This window comes from Notothenia rossii, assembly GCF_949606895.1.
Source record: "Notothenia rossii genome assembly, chromosome: 9".
NCBI lineage: Eukaryota > Metazoa > Chordata > Actinopteri > Perciformes > Nototheniidae > Notothenia > Notothenia rossii.
The window spans coordinates 9,855,498-9,866,428 of record NC_136907.1 but is presented as its reverse complement, the minus strand read 5'-3'; the positions used below and the strand labels follow the sequence as shown (position 1 = coordinate 9,866,428).

Below are 10,931 nucleotides of genomic sequence, written 5' to 3'. Positions count from 1 at the left end.
CGGTTTTGTGTGTTAGGGCTGTAAAATGCTATTTTAAACCACAGTGTTTAGAGAACATGTTGATGTTTGTGTGTGTGTGTGTGTGTGTGTGTGTGTGTGTGTGTGTGTGTGTGTGTGTGTGTGTGTGTGTGTGTGTGTGTGTGTGTGTGTGTGTGTGTGTGTGTGTGTGTGTGTGTGTGTGTGTGTGTGTGTGTGTGTGTGTGTGTGTGTGTGTGTGTGTGTGTGTGTGTGCACATGCACATGCATGCAGGAGTAACTGATGACTGATAAACTGCAGATGAGGTTCCTCAGGGTTTATATTCCCATTAGACTTTGCTTCCGGTATGCTTGACCAGTGTGGGAAAATAACTTCCCACCATGCACACACACGCTTAAAGTACACACGCAAACACAGAAACACGTACGTATACATATATTATACCCCAATGTGTTTGATGTTATATATGCTTGGAATTTGAAGCAAGCAATTCAGTATCTATTTTCAGCAGGCCCCACACTCTAAGAGGAGTCCAGTATTTAGTCAAATGTGTGTTACCTCTCCCTCTCATTGCAAGATTTTCCAAATAATACACCCCATTACATCACGCCGACATGCCAACATCCAAAGATCTGATGAAGCAGAGCCCCTAATTTACGTTTGTATCCGTAACAATTTCCTTTTAAGGCCCTGATTGCTGAAGATAAGTCACTTTGGACGTTTAATGACGTATAAGAGTGTAACTTTTAACAAGGAGGATGGCAGGGTGAAAGGGGGTAAACTCTGACGAATGTTACGGTGTAAGTTTTTGTTAAGACTTCCTCCTCAGAACAGAACAGACCCAAGATCTGGATATAAACACTGTCAGCTCAAACATACACACTGTTATTGGGGGGGGGGGGGGGGGGATGGTGGGGGGACAGGCAGCTGGATGGTCATGTTATGTCTGCCTGTTTTAGGGCCACTGATTCTGCTGATAACACATTAGGAGCTCTGGCTCTTTGTGTGGTCCGGTATGTGTGTATTGGCAGGGTCAATAAAAACTTCAAACGCACACAAAAACACACACGAGGCAAAGAAACACCGCACTCAAAGTCATGTTACATAATATTTTCACTTAAACCAAAATGTAAGACTTCCAGATTACGCAGCTACAGAAAACGTAATTGAAATCTAAAGGATTTTTTCTCTGGGGAGCAGGAATGGGATCGGGACATTTTATGGCAGACTTACTCTCCACAATAAACAGACAGAAACAAACGATCTGAACTAAACTACACAGGTTTAATCACAAGATAATAACACATTCTCCACACACTCCATTAAAGGGGCCGTATTCTGCTCATTTTGAGGTTCATATCTGTATTTTGTCTCTACTGTGACATGTTTACACGCTTTAGTGTTCAAAAAGGTCTTTATTTTTCTCATACTGTCTGTGCTGCAGCACCTCTTTTCACCCTCTGTCTGAAACCAGAGCCCAGTCTGCTCTGATTGGTTGGCTGGCCGGATCTGTTGTGATTGGTCCACCGCTTTGAGATGTCCCGCCCCTTTTTCAGGCCATTTATATGCACAAAAACCTATATTACACATATAACCAAAAAGCATAATAGGGCCTCTTTAAGAGACATTTATAGCACCACCTACTGGTGCAGGTCGGTATTTCACCAGCGTCTCACCTGCTGCTGCCCGTCACATCATAACTGCTCAGTACAGATTTAATCAGCTTGAGATGCATTTAGAGTTGCTCCTTTTTATACTTACCCTCTATGATTTGTATAACAACAATATGGGTCTACACTTGACGAGTTCTTCTTACCTTGGTATTGTTGCAATAATATATTGCAATACAATTTCAGGTATATTTGTCCCCAAGTTATTATCAGCTAAATGTTCTTACATTATCAAGTAAAATAACTCAATTGTAAACTCTTTTCACAATTGCAGCAACATAATAATATTATATTTTAATATTATATTTTCCTGTTTTAGTCAATAACAAATAAATGTCAGGGCATTTTATGTTGTAGTTTTTCAATGTGGAGCCATTTTTAGACACTTTTTAAAATACTGGTTTTGTATTTTTGTATAATATAGTATATAGTACAGCACTGCATAACAACATGTAAATATATCACATGTTTTTATATGTCAAAAGAAACTAGTAACTCTAAGTGTTAAACGATTGTAATGGAGTAAAAAGTGCAATAATTGCCTTTTAAAGAGAAGTAGTAGTACAAGTAGAAAGTAGAAAGAAAAAGGGAAATACTCAAATAAAGTTCAATTATGTTGTTATTGAGTAAATGCACTTATATACTTTCCCACTGCTGATTTGACCTCAAGGGTTAAAGCAAATCCACCCTAAAGGGATATTTACAAAACAGTTCCTATGCTTACAATTACAAAAAGACAAATCATCCTTTCCTTCTTCCATTCCGATTTAATAAAACATCAATTTGTACGAAGATGTCTTCTACAATAACGTCCTTTCTCCCTGAGTTTTTCCTCTTCTCTGTTAATTATTGGTTGCAATCCTCCTGATCTTCATGGTGACAGATTTGATGGTGTGAGGGACTCCGCTCTGCCTCCAGGTGTCCCACAGGATGTGCGTCCTCGGGCTCTGCTCAGTGTCCTCAGGGGAGCCGTTGAGGTTGGCCAGGCCACACTGGTTGAACCACCATCCTGTGTTGTTGTGCTGAGCGCTGCAGCTCTCCACCGTGCGGTTATCGAAGGAGCAAGAGGGATTACAGCCGTCGTTATCCACGTCCGAGGCGCTGAATGGAGCCGTGTCCTGGTTCAGATCCTGGTCGTAGCCGCGAAACGCATCACCTGTAAGAAATAACACACGGGTAGATTCAAAGATTCAAAGGTTTTATTTGTCATATAATAATAATAATAATAATAATAATAATAATAATAATAATACACTTTATTTGTATAGCACCTTTCATGCCCAAAGCAGACCAAAGTGCTTTAAAGAAACCATGGCAACACTATTTAAATAATATTTAAAATAATACAGAACAAGATAAAATCTCTAAAGTGATAATGTGTTCAAATAAAACTATTAAAAATTAAAAATGTAAAATAAATTACACACACCTTTTTACCTGTGCTGGGCTATGGTGATTTGATATATATGAATGCACCTGCCCATTGCCTGATCAAGTTAGATGCCGCCTATCACAATGCGCTGAGATCTATAAAGCCATGCTGGGTAAACTGCCACCTTACATCTGCTCATTGATTTCACAGGGAGTCGCAAGTAGCTATTGCCTAAGATCCCAGGATGTGTTTTTATTACATGTACCAAGTGCTAGGACTGTTTTAGACACTAAAGCTTTTATGTGCGCAGCCCCTCTAGCTTGGAACACTCTGCAAAACATTTTGAAAATGAAGATTTTGGTTCCCTTGCGTCATTTTAAAGCACAGCTGGATGAAATGATATTTGATACTCCTGGTACCTGTCTTTGTGAATAAGTTTGTCAATTGTACCCCTGTCATTATGTTGTATGTGTCCTTTTTGTTTTCTGTTAAATGTGTAACCAGTGTGCGGCAGGTCTCCCTTGTAAAAGAGATCGTTGATCTCAATGGGATTTTTTACCTGGACAATGGACAATGATACTAGTGACAATTGAAAGTTAACCCAAATTAAAAGCCATGTTAAAAAGATTTTAATTTGCTTTTAAACATTTCAAGGGAGTTTGCTGTTCTAAGATATGCACAAAGCTACAGTGTAGAAATGGCAATGATCTGAAATCTTAACAACCAACAATCCAACATACAAAATACAAAATAAAAAGTAGTGCAAAAAGTCTACATGCAAATAGAACATGTATGCAGGTTGTTCCATGTTGAGGGTTAAAGATATAGTTCATTTATCATTTGAGTTAAGAAAAGCAGAACATTTTATTCACTTGCTTTTTGTAAGCTTTGATTTATAAAGTCTTACCTGCGCTTCCCGAATATCTGCCCAGGTGAATACAGAAAAACTGGGTTTCACTGTCCAGGTGGAAATCATCATATGAAGCATAAGAGGTGACGTCATCCTGCGACACCAAAGCGACGTGAAGCTGGAAGCGGGTCTCTTTCTGGTTTACTATATGAAACACCTTCTTCAGACCCAGCCAGTGTTCCCCTAAACACACAAACCAGAAAAATTAGATATCTTGCCGTTATTGCGATCATTGACAAGAGCAATATTGATTGGCAGTCTCCAGTCTGATGATGACATTTGTGCTTTGGTGGCATTTAAACATGATGAAACATGACTAGGCATGAACTAGCAGTCTTGTGTTTACTTTGTTTTAAGTACATCTTGAAATCTTCACCTAGATATTCTAAAGCATTTCACAATTTTGGATAACTTCAATTATTTTGTATGTATTTATTGTTACTGAGCAAGACACTTTGCATCAAGCCTATGCAAAATGTAAATGTCCACAAAATGTATAGCAAAACTAGAGACGTCTGCAATTGTAAATCTAAAAAGGTTTTCAGTGATATTTTAATCTGTAACTCTAATTTAGTGTTTATACTTTGATTTAGTCATGTGTGGGATCGGCATTACTGTTGTTATTGAGCAGTCTGCTGGCACACCTGGAGTACATAAACAGTTTCTAGCATCTCAACCTCCACCTAAGGCTTATTTCATTCTTAAAATAGGAAATATGCTTCTCACAGAGTCTAAATGAAGTTAGTACAACCTGCAAGATGTCCAAAGCCATCAACATAATCCGCCCAGGGTCGTTTGAAGTCCGTTAATCCATCAGTCCTCCGCTGCATCACCGTCCATCCGCCCCCCATGTAGTCCATCTCACAGAAAACCTGCAGCACATTTAGTTTGTTTAAGTGGTGACCGAGGAACTGTGAAGGACTGAAGTATGAGAGACGTCTACCTCAAAAGAAGAGTCTGTATTCTCCGGGTGGACGATGTAAATACCGCTCGGGATCTTGGGCACAACTGACATAAGATTGTCCTTGATGTCACTGCAGTCCCGTCCTAATCAAAGCAAACACACTCTTCTGTCACCAGGAAGTAGAAATGACATTCACATAAGGATGAACCTGTGGATTTATTTTGTAAACAATGTATCTGGTGTTAAAATATTTCAGATATATTAATGATTAACTATTTCTCAGTGTTGGGAATTTTCAATTACTTCTTAGACAAGTGAAAACCAGAAATAGAGCGTGTCATGTTGTCGTGAAAAGTTGACGTTTCGTAGAGGTTAAAGGTTCTTGTGTGATTTACCGTGGGATTGCACAGGTTTGATGGAGTACATCTCCGTGTTGCTTCTCTGAACCTCAGAGTTGAGCGTCTGCACTTTGGTCGTCAGCTCTGTGACCTGGAGATGTGACACTGCTATACATGAACCAGCCAATGAGACGCTTAGAAACGATGTGACTAAGAGAGAAAAGGAGGACTCCATTTTACCTGACTGCTGAGGATGTCCAGAGCCCTCTGCTGCTCCTCCATCACGTCTCTGATCAGCTTCCGGGTGCTGCGTCCAAACGCCAACAGAGTCTGCTGTAACTGGCCTACACACACACACACACACACACACACACACACACACACACACACACACACACACACACACACACACACACACACACACACACACACACACACACACACACACACACACACACACACACACACACACACACACACACACACACACACACACACACACACATTCTGAACAACGATGGCGATGATAGAGGAAACAATAACACAAATAAATATTATTATTTTTTCACCACAGATCGAATGTTTCTCATCTCGTAGCAGCTTGACAGTGATGTCACACGGGATGGAGCACGTGTCCCGACCTTTGACCCCTCCAGCAACTTTCTGGCCTTTCACAGGAGCATCAGAGAAGTCTTCATCGACTATGTCTGATTCGTTAAAATTGGCACTGTTTCCCGTCTCCTGGAAATCAAGACAGAACAGTGAGAGATGATTTCACGGGGGTAAGTCTGTACTTAAATCATGTATCATGTTGTAACTATCTGACACAAAGTCCTGATTAGCTTCTAGATCTAATACTCTGCCATGTGTGCAAATTATTAAATACCATCTGGGGTCAACAAAGTTTAGATGTGACATCCTGGTTGGCTACACACAAACACACTGTAAAAGCAATTTCTGTCTTTAAATCATGAAATACAAATTAAATTGTCTCATATTTTACTTGAGAATATACTTGAGCTTTAATGTTCTTCTCTGTACTTGTACAATTTTCATGTAATGATACTTGAGACAGCTTATTTAGAGGGAAAATGCATCTAGTAAATATTATTTTGTAACATTTTGCAGTGTTTTTTACTCTGAATAAAACACAAATGATAAGCTTCTGAATCTTGTTTCAAGAATATTTATAATGTTCTCATTATTCTAATGTGGCAACTATTTTATATATCTTTGAATATACAGGCACTCAGGAAGGTGTTGGTTTTTAAGGTGAAACTGTTTTTTTTGTTTGAAGTGTAATATAGTTACAATCGGCTTCACCTAAACAAACACAACAAACAGTCTGCACTCATACGTATGCACAAGTTGTGAAAATCCAATGTTATATGTACAGTTTTTTATATTAAAAGTCATTATAGTTAATATTTGTTAATATTTATTTCCTTTTACTTAAATAATCATTTCAGTACAGGACTTTTTTCACAATTAAGTGTTTTTATATTGAAATATGATCTGAATACTTAATTAGTTTAAACCTATTTTCCATAAACACACTATTTTGATAGCTAGTGTAATGTTTAAAAAACCCAGAAAAAGGTTAAAGAAATAATAATGATTCATCATCTAGTTATAACGCCTACCTCTAAACCCTTTGATCTGCTAGAGTACACCAGGAGGTACAAGTCATCTGCAAAATATCCAATAATTCCTGCTGACTGTGCAAAGTTGAACATATTAATGACATGCATCTCATACATACTGTGGAGGAAAGCAGATGAGGCACAAGCAGCAGGAGGACAGTTGTTGTCCACATCATGTCGTCTGACTTTGATTATTCCCACTCCGTCAGCAACAGCCTCTCTTTCATATGCTTTATTTTTCCACAGAGTCTGCTATTTCCCCTCTCATGTCCTCCTTTCTACCAAGAGTTCTCAACATCTGCTCCTTCCTCTCAGTTGTCAAACTTCTCCCTGACTGCCTCCCTCTTGCCACCTCCATCAGTCACTCCCACTTTTTCTCGTAAACTCCCATGACAACATCCCCTGTAAATAACAGGTCAAATTTGTAAACGAGTTGGTGATAAAAGTCTGGATGTATTTCTGACAAGCAGCTCAAATGTGCTGATTCAAAATGTGTGGTACAGGGTTATTACCTCCCCCCTCAGTGATGTTATTTTACAGGTTATATCCTGCCACCCGCATGAGAAACAGATGTGGGGAAAGGGAAATGGGCAGCTTTTTTAATAGTAGGAACACTTTCTCTCTGCTTGTGTCTTTGCATGGGAGCTGAAGGCATGGGGTGCGGTGACGGCAGGGTGCCTCTGTGCTCATATTTCCCCCCCCTCTTCTGTCTTTGACCACTGACTCATACATCTGAAAACAGCCTCCTACAGGGTCAGACCAATTACTTCTGTTAACTGGGCAGTTAAGCAGAGAGGAGAGTGAAAAGAGCAAAAGGACATTCCTGTCAGAGTCCAGCTGGAGCCGGCCGGCCTGTCGCTTCCCTGGAAAACTTTGCAGTGGGAGCCAAAGAAAAGATTTGCTGTTGTTCTGAACCTGTGTTAGTTTACAGGCATGGTCAGTGAGAGGAATGTGAAAAGCCTGGTGCGGCAGCCTCAGGGCCCCCCACATCTGTCCCATGTTACATGCTCTTGTAAAGCGCTCTGCATGTGAATGACACATTATATCTGCCAGGCGAGATAATGAGATCATATATACTCGACTTTAGTGCTTAGGTAGGAAAAAGTTGAATAAATAAATAGTTTGATATTCTTGAAATAACGTTTTTTTTGTACTGTTATGTCTAAATCTGCCTCTAATGTAAAGAAAAACTTGGCATAGCATAAAGACTTGAACCAGGGAACAGCTAGCCTTTCTCAAGCTAACCACATCTGCCTTCCAACATCTCTAAATGTCAATCAGTAGAACAACTAGGCTTAAGAAAGACACATTGTGGTTTTCTAAGGTAATGTGAAGTGCTAACTGTTTCTGGCCTTTATGCTATGCTAAAATAACCAGCCGGGGGCTTCCTATTCACATATCAGAGAGATATGAAGTGTCAATAAAAGCAGATAAGTTTCCCAAAAAGTGTAATTAATCCACCTTCCGACCAGCAGCTTTATAGCTCATTAATCAACACCTTAGTTATGGTCTGTCCCTGCACGTTAATCCCCGTTAAACACCTTGTAATTTTTATACTATGGGATTTTGTACGTTTAAGGGAGCATGCAGTAGACAGAATATGGGTTCCGTTTTTTACAAAAATAAATGAAATAAAAGTCACTTTAATTGAAGTCAGTGTATATTCGTATAATATATAATAATACATTCGTATCAATAATAACTTTCGCTAAGGGAGAGAGAGGTGGAGCTGCTGCACTGGCCAGATGTCCAGAAGTTTATTTTCCATGAACAATGTTTACCAAGATTAAGCAAATGTATATTGTTCTAATCCTAGATGTGTATTTTAACCAGCGACAGACCAATAATGTGTTATGTGAATTTGGCACCATCGCACTGTTCGACTGTGGAGCACTAGATTGCACAAGAACAGATTACCAAATGTATGCAAACACATAAGTGTTGTAGTATAACCAACAGGAGACCATCAATGTATTACGTGTTATTGGTAGCACTTAACTGTATAACAGTGGAACATTGAATATTTCCAAAATGATGAAAATGCATTAATACCTTCAAGAGCCAGTAGGGGAACTGTTAGAATATGTGTGAATTGATTTTGGTAGAACTTTACCTTTATGACATTGAAGTTGTATACTATGTTTGCATTGTGATCTTTTGGTGTTGACCTTTGAAGGCGGTCCCTGCGCACTCTTCTCTCCATCAATATTTTTCCAACGTTACCGAACAAGGAAAGCCCTCATCACGCCCTCCATAGTCTTATTAATATAGGCTCTGAGATGGCATTAAAGCCTCTCTCACGATATTTCAAGGCATTTATCTACCATCAACTGTCTTTTTCCAGACGAGGGCTTTTGAATTGAAAATACTTCTGAGAGTTTGCAGTAAAGTAATGACAAACAATATGCCTCACAGGTGTGAAGGTATTACAGTGCCATCTGCTGCGCTCTGGTTTGTATTACATTACAACTGTGTTCATATTGAACTGTTGCTATAGTCAATGATAATCCACCACACAGAAACAATTGATCATATCGGTACAAATAATAAGTATTGCTAATGATGACTGGACCTCATGTATAAAACCACGTCTTACAGTGTGACATGCTCAAAAGGACAGTCCTTATACATTTATTTAGCTATATGATATAATACCTAAAAATGATACTATTCCAATTATTTTGAATAAACTTAATAAAATAATTGGTGCTAACTTGCCCATATTTGTGAAAAGTATTTTTGATTAACGGGGTTGGAAAAATTCCTTTTACAAACAAATGTTAGTACCATTTGACACGGGAACTGTGCAATATATATATATATATATATTTATATAAGAATAAATATTTATGCAATAGTTATACTTCCACCTTTAATACTTTCACCTGGTTAAAAACTGTTACTGGTACTGGATGTGTATTTAGTAAATTGTACTTTTCTACTTTAATTTTGTACACTTAAATTATATTAAGCTATCTTTGTCTCTTTACTTGCTTTAACGATTTAAATGTCCCCTCTGTGGGACGAATAAAGGTATTCTGATTCATTGTTATTAAGAAAACAGCAGCTTTTTTATTGAAAACTCTTAATTTTCAATTGCTTCAATATCATTTATGTGAAATATTGACTAGTTATCCTCTGTTATATTATAACATATAATACAAATATATCCTCATATCAAACACATTTTCATTGTAATTCGATCGTTAAAAAAACATTGTTTTAGACGAATAACTAATTCAAAACAGTCTGCGGCGTCCTGTGTGATTATGGTATATTTACTCTGGTGGATTATAATGATGCAATTATTTAATTAGTTGTTGGATAGCAGTGGTGTAAATACATTTAAGTATTGTTCTTACAATTTCGAGTGACTTGTACTTTACTTGAGTATTTCCATTTTATGCTCCTTTGTATTTTTTTCTCCACTACAATTCAGAGGTATATTGTGTACTGTTACTCCACTACATTTATTAAATACCTTTAGTTACTTTGCAGATTTTGATTAATGATTTGAATTGTACTCAACACTAAAATAAGACTTTAGTTACACCTGGAGTAAATTCACAAACTATACCGTGTCATTCAAACTAGCTGCACCTTTAACAGCTTTGATCAACACATTAATGAATCAATAATTATAATCAAAACTTATAATGTATATTATTCTGAAATGGACCAATCTGCATAATGGGTACTTTTACTTTTGGCACTTTAAGTATATTTTGATGCCAATACGTTTCTACTTTTACTTGAGTAACATTTTGAATGAAGTACTTTTACTTGCAACAGAGTATTCCTACACTCTGGTACTTCTACCTTTACTTAAGTACAATATCTGAGTACTTCTCCCACCTCTATTGGACAGGAACCCCAGTCCAGTCAGACCCTTTTGATCAGTCCACAGTGTGCGTGTCTTCCACAGTGCGCGTGTCTCGAGCAGTGCGCGTATCTTCCAGCAGTGCGCGTGTCTCCCAGCAGTGCGCGTGTCTTCCAGCAGAGGGCAGGCCGCTGCGGCTCCGGCTGGCTCGGCCTCATCAGGGGCGGATGTTTTCTCAGCACAACTTCCCAACCACCCCTCCCCAACCCCCCAAAACCAGACCAGACCCAGGCCCCA

At 38.6% G+C, this 10,931-nt stretch overlaps 1 protein-coding gene across 1 annotated transcript; it reads right to left on the bottom strand.

The window, feature by feature from the left end:
- Positions 1-2,394: 2,394 nt before the first annotated feature.
- On the bottom strand, positions 2,395-10,874 carry angptl5 (angiopoietin-like 5). Its single transcript, XM_079651790.1, has 9 exons — positions 10,670-10,874; positions 6,934-7,216; positions 5,741-5,912; positions 5,412-5,515; positions 5,229-5,322; positions 4,873-4,976; positions 4,681-4,801; positions 3,927-4,112; positions 2,395-2,803 (listed from the first exon to the last, which is right to left on the bottom strand). Exons 2-9 carry the CDS (start codon positions 6,988-6,990, stop codon positions 2,490-2,492), a joined length of 1,152 nt encoding a protein of 383 aa, XP_079507916.1. The 5' UTR covers positions 6,991-7,216; positions 10,670-10,874; the 3' UTR covers positions 2,395-2,489.
- Between the last annotated feature and the right edge of the window lie 57 nt (positions 10,875-10,931).